This window comes from Nipponia nippon, unplaced genomic scaffold (genome assembly GCF_047370975.1).
Source record: "Nipponia nippon isolate SJK-2023a ecotype South Korea unplaced genomic scaffold, ASM4737097v1 scaffold_25, whole genome shotgun sequence".
Taxonomy (NCBI): domain Eukaryota; kingdom Metazoa; phylum Chordata; class Aves; order Pelecaniformes; family Threskiornithidae; genus Nipponia; species Nipponia nippon.
In genome coordinates, this window is record NW_028262342.1 from 7,431,150 (window position 1) to 7,449,815 (window position 18,666).

Here is an 18,666-nt window from a genome sequence, read left to right on the forward strand (position 1 = left end):
GTGCCAGGGGATCTCTGCAGACTGCCGGCTGTTGGGATCTGGCTTCTCTGGAAGGTGGCATCTCTGGGGGAGCAGCGGTGTGGGAGGGCAGGGTCAGCCCTGGAGGTCTCTGTGTCTGCCGTGGTACCTGGGACGCAGCAAAGATGCTGCCAGATGATAGTAAAGAGCAGCAATAAAAAAGAGGGGGAGAGAAAAGCCACTGTTTGGAGGAGAGGCTGAAAGCGCTTGGCTGTCCCTGGCATCCCTGGGGCGTTGAGTGCCCCAGGGGGTCCCAGGGCAGGGCTGGGTGGAGCGTGGGGGCTCGCAGCAGCATCCTGGCTCTGAGGCAGGCTGGACGGTGCTGGAGCGGGACGGAGCTGGGCTCCCCTCAGGTTAGGGGTTCCCAGCCCCAGTGCAGAGGCCAGGGAAGGGAGGGCTGGTGTGCTTGGAGGCAGGAGGTTCTAATTACAGAGGGCTCGCCTGCCACTGCAATTACAGATGATCACCCTGACCTGGAGCTGAGCCAGGCGGGATCTGCAGGGCAGGTGATGGGGAGCAGCCTGGGACACCCACAGGCACCAGCCTGTGGTTTTTAACCCTTCTCATGCATGCTTGGTGCATCTCAGCATCCTCCTTCGAGGTGCCCTGACCCCATAAGGATCTTCCCTCACCCTCCTACCCCAGGCTTTTGGCAGCCCATGGACTTACAGCTCTGCTCAGTCCCTCATCCTGAGGCCGGCATCGCTCACCCCACAGTGGGCTCAGCATCGGGTGTCTGGAAAGGAGCCGACACTGTCCCTCTGCCAGAAAAAGGCCCTGAGCGGGCAGCTGCATCTCCCAGAGGGCCATCCTCAGCTTGCTGTGGGTTTTGTTAAATGTTTCATAAACGCCCGTCAATGCCCCATTCAGCATCCACTGAACCCAGCTTTCTGCAGCTGCATGTCCCCATGTCCCAGGAGAGGCTGGGGTGGGAGGAGGCTGTGGACAGGTCAGCGAGGGCAAAACGGCAGCTCTGATAATGGCAACCAGCAGCTCCCCAAACCCTCATTCCCCAGGGGCTGCCAGCACGTGCATCCCCCCCCGCCCCGAGCTGTCAATGCATCCTGTAGCTTATGTGCACAGCCCTGGGGCCCATCCCCGCGGAGCAGCTCCAGGGCTGTCCCCCCTGCAGCCAGCTCTGCCCCTCCAAAACCCTTCCTTGCTCTGCTGAACAATGCCACGACTGCCTCCCCGGGATCTGTAATCACAACCATGCTCATCCTGTCCTCATCCTCCAAAAAGAAGCTGCATCGCTCTGTCCCATCAGTGCCAGGAGAGGCTGGCAGGCAGCGGCAGCTTCTGCGCCTGCTGCTTGCCCCGAGGCGTGGGAGCGGGGTGTCACCCAAGGCAGTGGGAGGGAATCAAAGGTTCAAGGCTCCAGGGTGGCTTTGTCCACCTTCCCAAGCAGCTCTGTGCCAGGAGGTACTGCTCTTTGAGGCATTTCCCGGTGTTATCCTGTCCACTCTAAGGTTCTCGCTTGCAAGGTTTTCCCCTCGCTGCCCCCATCTCCCCATCCCCATCGCACCCCAGACATCCTTCAGTGATGGCGAGCTTTTGGAGCTTTTCTTTGTTTCCTTCTCTCTTTTAGAAGGAATGAACTGCATGAACAAGAACCACGGCTGCGCCCACATCTGCCGGGAGACCCCCAAGGGCGGCATCGCCTGTGAGTGCCGCCCCGGCTTCGAGCTCACCAAGAACCAGCGTGACTGCAAACGTAAGGAGCACTCCAGAGATGGGGCTATGACCTCCTAGGGACCCCTAACCTTGTCCCAGTGGTACAAACTCCTCCTGACCCTGCTGCAAAGCTCTGACCCCCTGGGTACTAGTTCATTTATTGAGCCTGAAGCCCTCTGGCTTCATTTTCCTTTGACATGCCTGGCTCTGCTTCCGTTGCCCTTGCAGACGATGCTCCTGGCATTCTCCTCTGCCATGTCCCCACGAGACATCATGCCCTTACACTGAGCAGGCTGAAATGGCAGTTAAAGGGGGTCCCAGAGGCACAGCATCCCCTGTCCCTGTCCCACCATTTCTCTTTCCCAAGGGGAGATGAACAGTGAGAATGCAATTGGCACTGGAGGACTGCAGGAATCCTCTCCCCGAGGGACGTGGTGCTCTCAGCCTGTCTGATCTCCTGCCAGCATCTTGCTGGCACTGCCAGGGTTATTTAATAGATATGTGTGTGTTTATGCAATTATTTTTATTTTGTTTCTCATTTGCTGTCTGCAGCAAACGTGTAAAATCGCTGATGAAATGGAGTTTTAATCCTATGAGCCTGTTATCCCTCCAAGCTAAATGAACAGTATGCCTTGCCCCCCGGGGAGGGCTGGCAGGGATTCCCAGGAGCACCTGAGTCATTCCAGAGCTCAGGAGAGTCCCACCCTTCCCCTGTAACACCAGATCCAGGGTCAAGGGCAACCAGCCCACCGGTCCCCTTTGCTCGGGCTCCGCTGGTGGCATTTAGCAGATATGCAAAGGGAAGACGCGAGAAACCATTTAACAGTTTGCATCTGCCAAGATCCCGCAGGGAAAGCCGAATGGCTTTAGAAATTATCCAGGAGGGAGGGATCTCTCTGAGGGTATGGACAAGGTTTTTCCAAGCCGGCTTTATGCTACCGCTTGGGGATGCTGGGAGGGGAGGAGAGGGGCTGGGGCTCTGAGTGACAGCCGGTGCTTTGCCTCCCGCAGTGACCTGCAACTACGGGAACGGGGGCTGCCAGCATACCTGCGATGACACTGACCAGGGGCCCAAGTGTGGCTGCCACGTCAAGTTTTTGCTGCACTCCGACGGGGTGACATGCATAGGTAGGTGCAAGCCATCATCTAGCCACGGGGACGTGGGTCAGGGTGCAGGATGGCTCGTCTTCCTCCCTGGGCAATTTGCTCTTGGCCTGATGAAGGAGTTTTTTTCAAGCTTTAGGGATGCGGCGTTTCTTTTTGCTGAGATTGGAGAAACTCGGTGTGTGTGTGAGGGATGCTGCGGGTACTCACAAGGCTCAGGGATGCATTGCTGCTTGACTGCAGGGAGCAAAAGTGGCTGCAGGGATGCTTGAGGAAATGTTTGGGGACAGGTTGGTTGTGCCGGGGTGCAGGCAGGGATCCCTGCCTGCCTCCATGCTGCTGAAGGGAGAGGGGTGAGGATGTCCCCACACTAGAAATCGTCACTGTCACCAGCAGCATTCAGGGAAGGACAGGGAGGGGACAGATTTGGCCACGGCAATCTGTTCTGACTTGGCACCACGGGGCCTCGGCTCAGGAACAATTGTCTTGCAAAAAAAACCAAAACCCCAACAACCCGACAACTCAACCACCTCCCAAAATTGTCCTTTTCCTGTGTGTGTTTTCAAATTGTAAAACATCAAACAGAGATAGAAGTTTTACTGGTTTCATATGCTTGTGCTGTTTAACAGCTGATTTGATTTAAAAAAATGTTACATTTGGGGAGTGATTAAGTCCACAAATTGCTCTAGACATTTGAGTTCTTATTGCAAAATAAAAAAGAAAAAGGAATTGAAAGCAAAAGAGAGGTTTTGGCTCCCCGTGTCCCTGCTGTGCCTGAACAGAAAACCCTCTGTGCTTTCCAAAGACAGTTCCGTCCTCGGGGCGAGTGACAGAGGAGCCCCCTGAGCCCCCAGCTGGTCCCCACCAGCTTAAGGGATGCTCGGGGCTGAGCCCCCAGCAAAGCCCTCCTGCCTGTCAGCTACCTTAATGTCACCGCTGTCACCCAGCCCGCTTCCAGCATTAATCCCAGTCCCTCCTGGCTGCTGGCAGGCGCCCACAGCCCCTTGTCCCCGTCATCCTCATGTTTGCTTCTACGGCCGTTGCATCCCGTCCCACCCGCCGAGGACCCTCCCGTGGGGTTATTGCTGTGCCCTGGGGTGGGGAGCGCTCCTCTGACAGGGACTTTGGGACCCCGGGGTGCGTCGGCTTGTGGTTCCTCCCGGACAAAGGTCCCTGTGCATGTGCTGTTTATGTTGGTGCGAGGACTCAGGAAGGTTTGGCACCAAAATGATGCTGCTGACCCACTGAGTGCAGGGAGTGGGAGAGCAGCTCCCCAGAGCATCTGATAATTTGGGGGATGCTTGAGACGGGTCCAGTTGCTGGAGGGTCTCAGCACTCGGACCCTGGGTACCACAGGCGTGAGAGTGGGATTTGGGGGTTTCCAAAATCGCTCATTCTCATCGCCTTGGCCAACATCTCCCCCTTCATCCCCACGCTGTGTGCCGTGTCTGCTGGGGGGCATCTCCCACCGGAGCCTATGCATCCCTGTGAGCTCTGCCCTCGCCCACCTTCCCGAGGAAAACTAAACACCGTGATGGAGGATTTTAGGAGCAAAACCCACTGCTGTGCCTTTCACATCCCTTGCAGGTCTGCAGCCCCCTCTCCGCAGGAAGGGGCCCTCCTGGCTCCCGCATCCCCCAGGGAATTCCCAGTCCCCCAGCCCCACCACGGGAACACTGTGGGATTGTGCTCTGGCCGCTGGGAGCCGGCAGCCGCCCTGCGGGGATGCCCAGCCAGCAGATTTACAGCCGAGGTACCTGCTCGGATATTTATAACCACCCTTTCTTGTTTTACAGCCGGGGCTCAGCAAACAGCCCTCCCCCCTCCCCGGTGCTCCCTCTGCCACCCCTTCCCCGTTTCCTCTGAAATATTTCATCATTTCAAGGGGAATAAAGTTTCCAGCGAGGGGAAACACAAACTTGCTCCCTGGGCCATGGGCTTTGAAATTGTACGCGGTGTGTTTGATGGGCTGCCGGGACAGGCCCCTGGTCCAGGTTCCCTTCAGATCACACCACGCGGCAGGAAGCATGATCAGCCCCTTTGAATGACAGTTTCATTAGGCCACGGCCAGTGTTTTTCATTTTTCCGCTTTTTATTGCTGCTTTTAAAAATGCAGATAATGAATAACATGCCTTTGAGCAAAGCGGGGCCAGCCCTAATGGCTCCCAACATGTCTGCAGGCTCGAGGGGGAGGGGGAGCCAGGAGGGGAGGCCGATGACCTTATATATTTATATTTATGCTCGAAAAGCAGCCTTTTTTTAAAAAAAAAAAACAAAAACAACCACATAAAATTACCCTCCAGCAGCCCAGGATGCAGCACCCGCGGGGAGATACAAGCCAGGCTGCTGCAAGTGATGCAGATTTTGGCTTTCTGGGAAGATTTGCAAGCCAGGGCATCATTGCAGCTCCCTCCCACCAATATTTGGGGTGCAGCGGGGCCATCGCTTGCAGCGAGCACCAGCGGAGTGGGAGGCAGTGGATGAGGAGGAAATACAGTTAGATGGAGAAGGAAACTAAACCCATCTCAAGTTTTATGGCTGATTTCCTGAACGGCAGCACTGCTGATGCTCCCCAGCTTTGTGAAGCTGACAGTTCTGGGAGTGGTGCCGGGAGCAGGGGCTGCACCAGACCCCCGCTGCCAGGTCAATGTTGGGAACACCAGAGCGAAGGGACTGCCACGAAGGAGGGCTCTGGGAAGGGGAAAGCAGGGCACAGGGATGCAGGGCAGGTGCTTGTGGGCATGCCATGCATGCTCCTCCGCGTACATCAGCCTCCCCGAGGAGGACATGGTCCCTGCAGAGCCTCAGCATCCTGTGTCCCAGCTGCTGAATCCCTGCCTTCAGCCTGAGCCCCCCAGGACAGCGCAGGCACAGCTGGGGGCTGCATTTCCCTTTTTCCCCTTCCACCGTCTTCCCCTCTGCACGGACCCGGCGTCGTTTCTCATTAAGCGGGGATGTGCTCATCTCCAATCGGTCCCACAAGTGATGGGCTCCACATGCCCCAAGCGCCCCAGTCCTGCGCTTGCCCAGGGGCTCTCTGGCTGCGGTCCAGCACTGCCACAGAGCTCTGTCCCCATGCGGGAGCAAAAAGAAGTGCTGGGGTGCCTTGTCCCCTCCCCAAAATGACCAGGATGAAGGAGGGACATCTCCCAGCCATGGCTGGGTGGTGCCAGGCAGAGTTTCCTTTGCAGGGCAAAGCTCAGGCCAATTTTTTGAGGCAATCTCCCAGAGTGATCCCTGGGTGTTTTAGTACTGATTTTGGGGTGTGCTGCTTTGCCCAGGCCGCTCTCAGCCTCTTCTTGGCCATTTGTCCCCCCCGAGGCTCCCACATGCTCCCTTGGGTGCTCAGCACCCCAGGCCTGTGCTGTGCCTCACTGGGGCTTCCTGCATCCAGGTGCATCAATGCATGGGTAAGGCTGAGCAGCCCAAGCGCACCCAAAATTTGGGCTCACCGCTGGTTTGGCCGGCTTCACTGCTAAATCCAAGTGGTGCAAGTGCTGCCAGCGGGACATGGTCACCTTCCCGAAGCCCATGGCCATGCAGTGTCCATACGGCTCTTCTCGGGGATTGCAACCTGCCCTGGCACGCACTGGTTTTTCTCTGGTGAGGGCAAGGACCTGATTCCCCAGACTAACAGGCTGCACTAACGCTCCTTGTAATGCGCTTCCTCCCTCTCGCATGGGGCTCCAGCCAGCAAGATGCAGAGCGTGAAACCGGAGGGGGTTTGGAGAGGCTGCGGGGCATGGGATGCTTTGGACAGGGTGATGGAGAGGTTGATAGCACCGGACCCAAACCTCGGGTTTTGGCTCTTTTGGGAGACGGGGGGAGAAAAAACCCAAAGGAACAATTTCCACCAGGCTGGAAAGGCAGTGGAGTCAAACCCTTTGACGTGTGACACCAATCGAGCTCCTTGCTGGACACTGTTTCTAAATCACTTTTTTATAATGTTAAACAGGGGAGAGACACTTCCAGCAACACGTTATCCTTGAGACGTTTTCTAATGGTAAATATTTTTGTTCTCTCTATCTCTATGAAGGGGTCTAACTGTAGACGGTCTCTCATCTTGAGATCATAACCGGGCTTGGGGGGCTGAGCTGTCGCGCTAACCGCATGCCTCACTAACTCTGTACCCGCTGCTGCTTTTAAACCCCTCAGAGCAAGCCTGGCCTTGGGCTGCAAGTGGACTTTGCTTTTGGGGGAACAGAGAAAGAAACCCTCCCCTGGCTGCGCTTGCATGAGGCGGGGGCTCTCGTGTTGCTTTGGTCGATCCAGCCTGGTGCAAGGGGTGATAATCTGCTTTCCAGTGACTGCGGCAATGGTTATCCCCCACTACTACTGCCAAGCAAGCCCGAGAGGAGCTAGCGGTGGGCTGCTGTCAGCTGCGTGATGGGGAGGGGCATGCTCGTGCCTGTCTCTGCGCTGTGCGCTCCCAAAGTTACCCCTCCCTGGAGCCCACCCTCTCGCAGACAGCCCCCTCTGTGGGTGCAGGGACATTCAGGGTGTCCCAGGGTTTGGCCCAGCAAAGCTGCTAACCATGCTCAGAGGCACCCAGCCTAGAGCTGCAGCAAATTGCACAGCTGCAATGACCCTTTATTGGGCTGGGCACCTCAGGCGCTTCCCCAAGGATTTCTTTGCAACCCCCGTTGGGTCTCTAAGCCCTTAATGAAGGTAAGGCGACACCTCTGCTCTGCCAGCAAGGAAACCCAGACAGTGTGAAGGTGTCTGCAGTGGGGAATCTTGTTCATGGATGTGCTGGGTGCATGCAAACTCCTGGCACATCCAGGAGGAGCTGTGGGCGCATGGCTCACCGGTGGCAGGGAGCACCGACCGTGGCTTTCAGGGGGCTCTGCAAAGCCTTTCCCACAGGGCTGGGAGAAGGGGGATCCCCAGCTCCACGCATCACTGCACTCCAGCCAACCCAGCTGTAATCCCTCCAATTACTGCGCAATTATCTCCTTAGGCTCATGGGATCGCAATCCCACTGCGATTGCCGCTTCCCAGCAGGTGGAGGCGAAGCCAGAGCGTGTGCAGGCAGGGCGCTGTGGGCGCATGGGCAGGGGCTCGGTCAGGCCCCAGTGATGGCTGGCACGGTGAAGGGTGCTGAGCGGGGTGAGGATTTTCATGGCACAGCAGTTGGGAAGCAAGACCAGAGCTGGAATGGAGGAGGGTGGGAAAGAGTGTGTGCGTGTGTGCAAGCTGCTTTGTCTTCTCCCTCCCTGAGTGATGGAGGCCCTCGCCAAAGCCCTGTGTGGCTGGGTGAGTCATGCCAGCTCGCGCCAGGCTGGGAGCAGCCCCCGGGCTGCCAGCACTGCCGAACAATGCCGCTCTCCTGGGGCCCTGCTCCAGTGCCTGGCCCCACACCGCCTGACCTCCACTGCCTCACAGGTACCCCAGCAGCCCCCTCCAAGCTTTTTGCAAGCCTAGGACATGGTCCCCCCCTTTGCAAAGGGGTTTGCAGTGATGCTCCAGCTGTGCTGGCTCAGCTTCCACCCCAGGCACCAGTCGCATCCTGCATGGTATGGTGGATAGTGCTTGCTTTACATCTCAGCAGAAATTCCCAAAGGTGCAAAGGGGCCAGGAGGGGAGATGGGTGCCACAGCGCTGGAGGGGGCTGTGAGCACAGTGAGGCATGCCCAGGGCACTGCACTCCCCGCAGAGCCCTGTCCTCCCCAGTGCAGCTGCTTCTCTGGCTCCTCGGTCCTGCCAAAAGCAGAGCCCGTGCCGAGCCCATCGTCTCATCTCGGTGGCGACCCTGTTAAATCAATCCTCCTTGGGCTGCTTCTGCATCAGCTGCTGGAACAAAGGCTGGCATTAAATAATCCATCGGGCTTCCAGAAAGTTTCCTTTCCCTTCGGCACGGTGTCGCCTGCACCGCGCTCTTTGCCCCGGCACTGTGGGGAGGGGACAGTCCCAGCACGGCCAGGCTGCATGTGGCACGAGGACCTGGCTGGAGGAATAATATCTGCAGAAATCCCTCCCTTGCCGTTAAGTTTTGTAATTGTGCTGGCTATTAATTTCATAAAATGGTCCCTTTTGTTCTCTTATTATGGGACAGCATAAAAATAGCAGCAGCAAGATGAGCACAGAATGATCCCATCTCCCTCGCCCTGCGGCAAATGGTTGGATGGTTCTGTCATTCCCACCCCATGCGGCACTTGCAAAGAGCGGGAGAACCTGGGCTTTGCTCTTTCCAAGGAATTTCTTCAAGGCATTTTCATCTTGGGTTCCTTGAAGCCCAAATGTCTCATTTATCCAAGCAACCAGCCTTCTGAAAGGAATATTTTATTATCCTTTGTGAACAACTTAATGCACTTCAAACCATTCTTCTGGTGGTTAGGACCGAAACTGAGGATTGATCTCACAGGGAAGCTGTCAAGCTGAAAATGCTTCATTTAAATTAGTGTCCCTTCTAGTCCTACCAGCAACAGCTGACTTTGATAATACTGAAATAATTAGCATTTTTTTTAAATTGGATTATTTTTTTCCACTGATGCTGCCTGCCTCTGTGTGTGTGTTCTAATTATACAAAGCATCTCCCAAATTAGCCCGTGACACTGGACCAGCTGGTGTGCCCGAGCAGCGGGTGACAGTTAGGGACCGGCGGCATGGGCTCACCCATGGCTTTGCAGCTCGATGGCAGCGGTGGCAGCGAGGGACCCAGGACCTCCCCTGCCATCCCACCGGGGGACCAGGGCTGTGCACCTGCATCCCTGGGGAGCTGCAGCCTGGGCACCCCTGGCGAGACTCGGCTCTGGCTGTGTTTTGCACAGCAAGTGCTGTGACTTTGTCACTGGGAAATTCAATTCCTCCTCATTGGAGATGCCAAAGCTGGACTCTACCAGGCCCTGTTTTCAGGAGACATGCAGCCCCAATGCCAGCGTGGGGGCTGAGCGCAGCAGGATTAATCCTACGGAGCCACTTTTCCCTCTGTCAGCTGAAAAGCCAACATGTTTCAGGAGCGAAGAGCCTCAGTCGAACCACCTCCGCTTTTCCCAGCGCCCTGAGTGTCAAGTGTTGGCTGTTTCGCAACAGGCAGCGGCTCTGCCTGCACATCCCTGCCTGTGTCCCCGACCCCATCCTCCCTGGGATGGCTGGGCACTGCTCTGCTCTCTGCCTGTGATTAATAAAGCATCCTCTTAACGAGGGGACAGGGCTGTCACCACACCCCTCTCTACCTCAAATGCAGATACCCAGTATATAAGAGCAGGTTGTTGGAAGGCAGGAGGGTTGTGCAGGGGTTTGGATGGCAAACCAGGAAATCTGGGTGCTTTTTCCTGCCTTAGCACTGCCTGCAATGTGGGGTGAATCACAGACGCTCTTACTTCACCTCCAAAATCCCTGGGGAGCAGCACCCGGGTGCGTGGCGGGGCGATGGGAAAGGGAATGAGCGCCAGGTTGTCTGCAGAGGCGGAAGATGCTGCGGGATCACCAAATGTTAATGCCTTACCTGCCCTGGCCCTCGCACTCTGTATCCAGGGTGTTTATTAATTTGGGGGCTCCGTGATCTCGTTACTGCTGCATGAAAAGCCAAAGGCGGTTTCAGTGGGCTCTGAAAGGAGGTTTGCACCTGCTGCCTCTCCCAGGCTGCAGCATGGGGATGTTTGGGTGGCATGGGGACATCTGGGTGGTGTTACCCCTCCAGCCTTTTAGACACCAGTCCCTCACCCCAGTTGCTCTCTCCCTTCTCCACGCAGAGACATGTGCTGTGAACAACGGGGGCTGCGACAGCAAGTGTCACGACGCGGCCACGGGCGTGCACTGCAGCTGCCCCATGGGCTTCATGCTCCAGCCTGACAGGAAGACATGCAAAGGTAGGTGGGTGCAAGTGGGGCCGGGGTGTTCACTGCTCGCCCTTGGGTGCCTCAGACTCCCCCCTGTGTCCTCGGTGCCTTAGAAAAGGCTCAGTTTTAGCTCAGCTCAACATGGCCTGCAGCATTTGCTTTCTTGGTGTTTGCATCCGTGGGGTGGGGACAAGGATCACGCCCAGGTGCGGGAACTCAGCTGCCTTGTTAAAGGCGTTGTGGTTGGCCCCGCTCCTCCAGGAAGCCTACAGGGAGGAGGAAAGGTGGGTCAGGTCAAGTCAGAGGTGATGGCATGGCACTTGTTGGGCTGGAGGGTCCCATCCTACCTTACTCTACCCCGCTGCCTCAGTTTCCCCACGGCTAGGGGCTGGGTGTTTAGGAAATCCACACCCGCTCTGGGAATTCGAGATGCACGAGTCCCTCTGTGGTCACTGTCCAGCTGGGTTCAAGCACCGTGTACTGCCTGGGGGAGGACACCACGGGATGCCACACGCTTCTGCTCCCACTGACATCCCCATCCACCTGCCTCTCGAAGGGGGAGCAGTCCAGACTGGTTACCCCAGCCACCCCAAACCTGCCCCCCCAGGCAAGGTGACACCACGACCCCAGGGCCGGCCAGCGCCTGTGTTGTGTCTTTCGGCAGCTCCAGGAACTTGACCCTGGTTGAAAGGAAAGCCCATCCCGCTGCGAGCTGCCTGTTTACATGCTGACTGCTTCCAGAAACCCTCTGCCCCCTGTTATTTTATCAGAGCATCCCAATCCCCTTCTCCAATTCTGCAGTTTCCAGGAACGTGCAATAACCCGGAGCCACATCCCCTGTGTCTGGGGGTTTTATTACGACTGCGGGCTGGAATACAGCTCACTCCCTCGCAGTCGTAAAAAGAAAGCCCCAGCTCCAGAGAGGCAGAGCTGCCACCCTGGCGCTGGCGACTGGGGGATGGAGGGATGGGGAAGGTGGCTGCTTCTTCCTGGTCTCCTTCCATTTTACAGGTCATTTCCTAGCAGTAAATTTTGTGATTAGCAGAAAAAAAAAACAAAAACAACCAACCAAAAAACCAAGTCCCAGCCGCTTTCCAGGTTGTCGGGACTCTTTGCAGTTGTTGTGCATCGTCATTTTTAGCTTTGTTTATGGCAGGAAGGAGATGGCAAGCACAGAGGTGAGGGTTGAAAAGTATTTTGTTGAGCGGCTGTTTTTGAAGGAGGGGGTTTCCTCTCCTGGCTTGCTCTTTCCTCCTGCTGCTCCTGGTCCCCAAAAGTAGCCCCCACCCCAAACCTGTGATTCTGCAGACTCTGGCCTGGTGCTTTCCCCCAGCCGCAAGGCTCTTTCGGACACCCTGGCTCCTGGCTCTGCTCCCGGGGATGCTGAGACCTGCAGAAATTAAACGTTTTGCGCAACTTCCAAGGGGAACTGAGCCCAGGAGCCCTGGCCTTCCCCAGTGTCATGTATCAGCTCCGTGAATGCACCCAGATAAAACCAGCAGCCACATTCCCCTGGTGACCATCAGAGCCCAAAGGGTTGCCTCCGTTTGCTGACTCCTGGTGGGGTCCAGAGGGGAGGACGCCACTCTCCTGGCCAAGCATCCCAGCCAGGGTGTGACGTGTGTCCCCTGTCCTCGCCAGACATCGATGAGTGCCGGCTCAACAATGGTGGCTGCGACCACATCTGCAGGAACACAGTGGGCAGCTTCGAGTGCAGCTGCAAGAAGGGCTACAAGCTGCTCATCAATGAGAGGAACTGCCAAGGTAAGGGGCAGTGGGACCTCGGGGCCCTGCCCTGCCCGGGGACATCACCTCTCCCTGCCCTCCGGCGTTTCTCAGCCGTCCCACAGCTGCTGCTGGAGGAGTGCTGGCCGGGTTACTCATTCCTCTTTGCTTTCTTCTGGACCGCATACATCCTTCAGGGGATTAGTGTTAGATTTGGGTTCTGGTCTGGGGCTTAGTGCTTTGATCTGCAGAGCTGGGCTGCCGTCCCAGCCCCACTCCTGCACTGGGGATTTCTGGGCTCTTCTCGTAGCAGAGTTAAAGCCAGCAATTAGGCAGATGCCAGGTGAAATCCTCCAGCCTTACTCAGGGCTGGGATGACGGTCATGACGTTCCCCGCAGCCCCATGGACACAGCTCTGCCTCAGTGCAAGGACCATCCCTGCCAGCAGCCCTGGCAGCAAGCACGCCCCAAAGCTGAGCTCCAGAGCACCCGTGCCAGGGGACTGGGGACCCCAGCAGCACCCCATGTGTCCTGGGAGGGCATCCTGAGCTCAGCACCCACCCTGACACCTCTGTGCTTCTCCCAGACTGCTCCGCTTTATTGCACAAAGTTTTTGCTAGCTATCCCACAGCATCACGACTGTAGCTTGCTGCTAAAGCACATGCACTGACACACAGGCTGCTTCCTCCCATCTCAAGAGGCTGCCATTTTCCTGGGATAGGGGACAGGAAGAGGAGTGGGACATGTCCTGCCTTGCCTCTCCCCTTCCGCCAGCTGCCCCGTGGCAGGGGCTGGATCATGCCCTGCTTGGGGACACGCCATTTTTGCAAGCCGTCAAGGCAAAGCAAGGATTTCAGTGGCTTTTGCAAAAGGATTTCTCCTTCCCCCGTCTGTCAGAGGGCAGGAGGGGAGGGGGAAGATGCATCCTGCTCACTCGGAGGGAGCTGGCTGCTCTGCACTGCTTTTCCCACCTTTTTCTCTCTGTCCCAACATCCTCCTGCACATCCCACATAAACCCAGCATGTTTAAACAACCTGGCAGCTTTCTGGGCCATCCCAGGGGGAGCATAGGGTTCTGGCCCCCCAGCCCATGGCCAAGGACAGCATGGCAGGTGTGGTTGAGCCCAAGTGTTGCTTCCCAAAAGAGCGTGGCCGGGGAAGAAGGGTGCTGGCACGCTCTAGGGCTGCAACTGCTTTCATCTCCATCCAGGTTCTGCACTCTTGGGAGCTTGATCTGAGTGCGGCAATTAACTTAATGAAGCCAATGAAATGATGCTCAAACCCGCCAAGTTGGGTTCACCTGCCCAGCCAGGACGTCTCTGCCCCGACGAGGTGCCCCATGGGGGCGAGCAGACGTCACTGGCACCATCCCCAGGGCAGGACCTGCCTGCGCAGCATCCCTCCCTGGCACAGGGCAGAGCCCTGGCTGGGCAGCAGCCGAGGGCTCTCGCAGCCCCCCTGTGCCAAGGGCACAGTGCTGGCCCTGTTTGGCCTGTTTGGGGGGCAGAGGGGCTGCAGGAGTTGCAGCAGTGGGCTGCTGCTTCCCTGTAGCAGCAGCTGGAGTGGGCAAGGAGGGAGCTCGGAGGCAGGGAGAGTGGGAGCACAGGGTCCTGGAGCATCCCAGTGCTGGATCCCCAGAGCAATCCGGTGCTGGATCCCTGGAGCATCCCAGTGCAGGATCCCACAGCATCCCAGTGCAGCCCCCAGCTTGCTGGCACAATTGGAGTGGGAAGGGGACAGCCCTTGTGCCCGGGGCTGCCCCTCCACCATGCCAGCCCTCAACTTTCCCCCTTGCCTTTCCTTCAGACATTGACGAGTGCTCCTTTGACCGGACCTGCGACCACCTCTGCATCAACACTCCAGGCAGCTTCCAGTGCCTGTGCAACAAGGGCTACACACTGTATGGGCTCACCCACTGTGGAGGTAGGGCTGGCTGGATGCTGGCAGGAGGAGCCCATCACCCTGCTGGGTTCGGGTCCCGGGGAAGCACACGGGGCACCCAGGGATGGGGCAGCCCCATGGCACGGTTGCTGTGGGACCCTTGGGGATACCGCTCACCCCAAGGGCTCATGGGGACAGTCAGTTCCCTGCGTACCCCGGGCTGGGGCCAGGCAGGGAGGGGGCTCGCAGCCAGACGCTGGTGTCTGCAACTTCAAACGGAGTGACAGGAACAATTTGTGACTTGTCTGTAGCGAGAGAGAGGGAGAAATCCCCGATGTTTTTGGCAGGGAGCTGGGACGGGGTGGGAGGGGGAACATCAAAAGGGTTTGATTTAAGTTTCACAAGGCAGATAGCTCCCAAGGGCGGGGGCGTGCAGCGCCCCAGGAAGCAGGGAAGCAGATGAAACATGCTTTGGGGGGTTGCCCGAGCGTGTTGCAGCAGCAGTGCTGTCAGCCTGGGGAGACGGCGGCACGAGGCCGGGTGCTCCAGTGCTGCCCATCCGGTGAGGGTGGGTGACGCTCCTCGTGCTCCCAAAACAGTCAGCGTGAGCCAGCACAGCTCTTGGGATGCCTTTGGTGTGATCCTGCAATGGAGGGGTCGCTGGGTCCCACCGACGTTCCCGAGAAGGGGGAGCCGGGCAGGGAGGGGTGTTTGGAGGGCAGCTCCATCCCTGGCCGCTCCCCAACTCCGTCCCTGCTTTGTGCCAGGCCTGGAACATCGGCCCCCCATTCCAGGCCGGAGCGGAAGGTTCCCGCCACAGGGAGAGGGGCCAGGGCTGCCGAGCAGCTGCGTTTTGAATTCGGCTGCTAAGTGCTTCCATGTTGGCTTCGTCTGCTGCCCCCCACAGCTCCCCAGCCTGCCGCAGGGCCAGGGCTGGGCTCAGCCTGGGTGGGCTGCACCCATCACCACCTGGCCCTTGGGGACACCAGGAGTTGGGGTTTCCCTCGTCCCCGTGGGGCTGACATGGCTGCAGGGAGGACACACAGTTGGAAGCGCCCTGCAGTGTGCATCCCCCATCTCCAGCCAGGCATGGGTCATGCAATTTATCCATCCAAAATCACAGCCCTGAGATGATGCAGCAATTCAGTGTCAGAGCCAGGGGGTCCTGCTCAGCCCCTGCTGCTGCCCCTCGCCCACCACCTCTTTTTCTTCCCCGTAGACGTCGACGAATGCAGCATCAACCAGGGGGGCTGCAAATTTGGCTGCATCAACATGCCTGGCAGCTACCAGTGTACCTGTCCCACTGGCTGTAAGCTGCACTGGAATAAAAAGGACTGTATAGGTATGTCAGGGCAGGATACACCATGGCTGGTGATGCTCCAGCATAGCCTGGACATCCCCCAGCTTGAGGGTCCCGATGCCCCATGGCCCCTCCATCACTTGGGGCTGTTGGGATTAAGGTCAGGGTGGGGGGGACCATGGGGGTTTGGGGACATCCTGGCACAGGGATGCTGTGGGGCGGGCTGCTTTTGGCTGGGGCCCCATGTCCATCTCATATGGGTGTGGATGGGAAGTGCCATGAGGTGTTGCCCTGCTCCTTCTGCCCTTGGTCATCTCGTTGCTTTTTTGACTGTGCTCAGGGCTAGCTGCGAGCTTTTGCACCAGCAAGTGTCCCTAAAGGAGCTGCTTTCATGGCCCTGGCCATGCCCTGGTACCCGACTGCCTCCCCTTTGTAGAGGACAGGCTGTCCCCTTCAAAAAAATTTAAATCCCAGCAGTCACATCTCACATGTCCAAGAAGGAGCTGGGGTGGTTGGGTTGCTGGTCCAGGGTTCCCATGCTTCACTCTGGCACCCTCTACTCCCCACTGAATCCCCCCATGACCTGGGAGTGCACAGGGTTCCCTTGTGGGTCCCCGGGCTGTGCCAGCCACGTGCATCCCCGCTTGTCATCACCAGCCGGCGCATGTCCCTCAGAGCTGGTGAAATGCCTGCCAGGTTCAGTGCCACCACGGGCCACCCTCACCTGCAACAAGACAGGCAAGAAGGACAGCTGTGCCCTCACCTGCGCCTCCAAGGCCCACTTTCTGCCAGGTACCGGCGCCGGTGCCACTGCCGGCACAGGCGGAGGGGTCCCCATTTCCCTGCATGGCCCAAACTGGGGGGGGGGGGAAGGAGCGGCTGCACAGCCAGGATGCAGAGCACCCAAGTAGTGGCTGGGGTGAGGGAGGGAGGTGGTTGCTCAGGGGGGGCTTGTCGCTGGGTGTAGATCCATAGGATGGGTCCCTGGTGCAGGATCCCCATGGCAGGGTGCTGGGCATTGTCCCCCCACGGCACAGCCGTGCCTCCCTGCATCACCCCAGCAGAGCATCATGGGGACTGGGCAGCCGCTCTGGCATCCCCAACTCCCATTCCTCCTTTCTGCAGAGTCTGACAGCAGCTACACGGTGAGCTGTGGGACCCCCATCCTGCGGCAGGGCGGCCAGCAGAGACCCGCCAACAGCAGCCAGCAGTGCCTTGGTAAGGGGGGTCCTGGGGTGACCACAGCCACCACGGGCTGGGCTGCCCTGTGCCAGGGTTGTTGAGCACCCGCCTTTTCTTTTAGAGACCGCCGCTGCGCCAGTCAAGCAAAAGGCTTCCTTCAAGATCAAGGATGCCAAGTGCCACCTGCACCCGCGAACAAAGGGCAAGCAGGATGAGGCCGGGAAGGCTGGGGCACAAGGTGAGGCGTGATGGCAGGGGGGCAGCGGGGATGTCCATCCCCCTGGGAGGGACAGGGTCCTGACTTGTCCCCCATGCACAGGTGGTTCGGCACCCTGCTCTGACTGCCAGGTCGCTTTTGTCAACCTCAAGTGCGACTCATCCAAGAAGGGGAAGGGCCGCCGGGCTCGCAACTCCTCCAACAAGGAGGTGACGCGCATCACACTGGAGTTCGAGGCGGAGATCAAGCCGGAGGAGATCACAGGTGGGCATGGCACTGGCTTGGCCCGTCTCGAGTGCAGGGAGGCGTGGTGGGACCAGGGGGGACAGTGGCGATACCAGAGGGATGGTGCCATCCGCATGCAGCACTGAGAGCCAAACTGGTCCTCATCCTGCACCAGACTGGTATGTGCTGGGCAGCGCTTGCAGCTGAGCATTTGGGAGATGGTTTTAATCCTGCTGGGTTTCCCTCTCTCTCTCTCCCTTCTCACTGCATCCCTGTTTCCCTCTGCAACCCCTGTTCCTCCCTGCTCCCCTCTTTCCCCCTGCATCCCTAGCCAGCTGCAACCTGCACTGCCTGCGACAGAGAGTGGAGAAAAAGCTGAAGTCAGCCATCAAAGCCCTGAAGAAATCCATCAACCAGGAGCGGTTCCTGCTCCGCTTTGCGGGGATGGAGTACGAGGTGGCGAAGAAGCTGAGCATGGCCCCGGAGCGGCAAGAGAGCTGTGGGCCGGGCCAGCAGCGCCTGGGTGGCAAGTGTGGTAAGGAGCATCGTGGGGTCCCTGGGTGGCGGACTGGTCACATCCCCCCCAGTGGTGACAGCCCCCCTGCTGCATCACTGACGTCCCCCACCGGCTCTCAGTTAGCTGCTCGCAGGGAACATATTACCATGGCCAGACAGAGCAGTGCATCCCCTGTCCCCCCGGCACCTACCAGGAGAAGGAAGGGCAGCTCTCCTGTGACCTGTGTCCCCGCAGTGATGCTTTTGGACCAGTGGGAGCTACCAACATTACCGGCTGCACAGGTAAGGGGGGCCGGGAGGGACAGCCAGGGGATGTCCAGGGCTGCAGCTTCAACCATCAGCCATCAGCCCCCATCCAGAAGAGAGGAAAGCCCTGAGCATCCCCAGGACCCACAGGAGTTGCTATTTTGGGCATTTAGAGGGGACACCAGGAAAGGCAGTTCTTGCTCTGGATTTATTGGTGCTGCCAAGGCTGGGGGGGAGAGGAGCTGGGCATGGGGTGGGAGAGTCCAGGGCACACTGGGTGCCAGGACTGACCGATGCCTGTGCCCGCAGGTCAGTGTCCCCCTGGCCAGCACTCGGCTGATGGCTTCAAGCCCTGCCAGCTGTGTCCCCGTGGGTCCTACCAGCCCGAGGTGGGGCGGGCGCTCTGCTTCCCCTGCGGTGGGGGGCTGACCACCCGCCACGAGGGAGCCCTCTCCTTCCAGGACTGTGACACCAAAGGTAGGTCAGAGCTGGTGCTCGGGGTGGGGGGCACCCGGCGGGGCTGTGCCAGTGGCTGACGCAGCCCCCTTTGCTCTCTGAACCCTCCCGCCCCCCAGTCCAGTGCTCCCCTGGGCATTACTACAACACGAGCGTCCATCGCTGCATCCGCTGCACCGTGGGCACCTACCAGCCCGATTTTCGGCAGAATTACTGCATCACCTGTCCCGGCAACACCACCACCGACTTTGATGGCTCCACCTCCGTGTCCCAGTGCAAAAGTAGGCAAGCTGGGGTGTCATGGAGGGGGGACAGGCATGGTGTGAACTGGGGTCCTTCCTC

General features: G+C 58.5%; 1 protein-coding gene across 3 annotated transcripts in view; it reads left to right on the forward strand.

The window, feature by feature from the left end:
* Positions 1-18,666, forward strand: part of SCUBE3 (signal peptide, CUB domain and EGF like domain containing 3) — a 38,785-nt gene that overhangs the window by 15,377 nt on the left and 4,742 nt on the right. For 2 of the 3 annotated variants that reach the window (XR_015705756.1, XM_087762313.1), the window contains exons 5-19: positions 1,607-1,732; positions 2,704-2,820; positions 6,752-6,799; positions 10,491-10,607; positions 12,219-12,341; positions 14,108-14,224; positions 15,402-15,524; positions 16,140-16,274; positions 16,608-16,700; positions 16,786-16,902; positions 16,984-17,145; positions 17,438-17,641; positions 17,743-17,904; positions 18,178-18,345; positions 18,444-18,605. Coding sequence is in view for 2 of the 3 variants with exons in the window: in XM_087762313.1 (XP_087618439.1) it covers positions 1,607-1,732; positions 2,704-2,820; positions 6,752-6,799; positions 10,491-10,607; positions 12,219-12,341; positions 14,108-14,224; positions 15,402-15,524; positions 16,140-16,274; positions 16,608-16,700; positions 16,786-16,902; positions 16,984-17,145; positions 17,438-17,641; positions 17,743-17,904; positions 18,178-18,345; positions 18,444-18,605 (1,974 nt within the window). In the remaining variant the exon portion in view is untranslated. The remainder of the gene's footprint in view (positions 1-1,606; positions 1,733-2,703; positions 2,821-6,751; positions 6,800-10,490; positions 10,608-12,218; positions 12,342-14,107; positions 14,225-15,401; positions 15,525-16,139; positions 16,275-16,607; positions 16,701-16,785; positions 16,903-16,983; positions 17,146-17,437; positions 17,642-17,742; positions 17,905-18,177; positions 18,346-18,443; positions 18,606-18,666) is intronic. The other variant, XM_087762314.1, reaches the window with a different exon arrangement.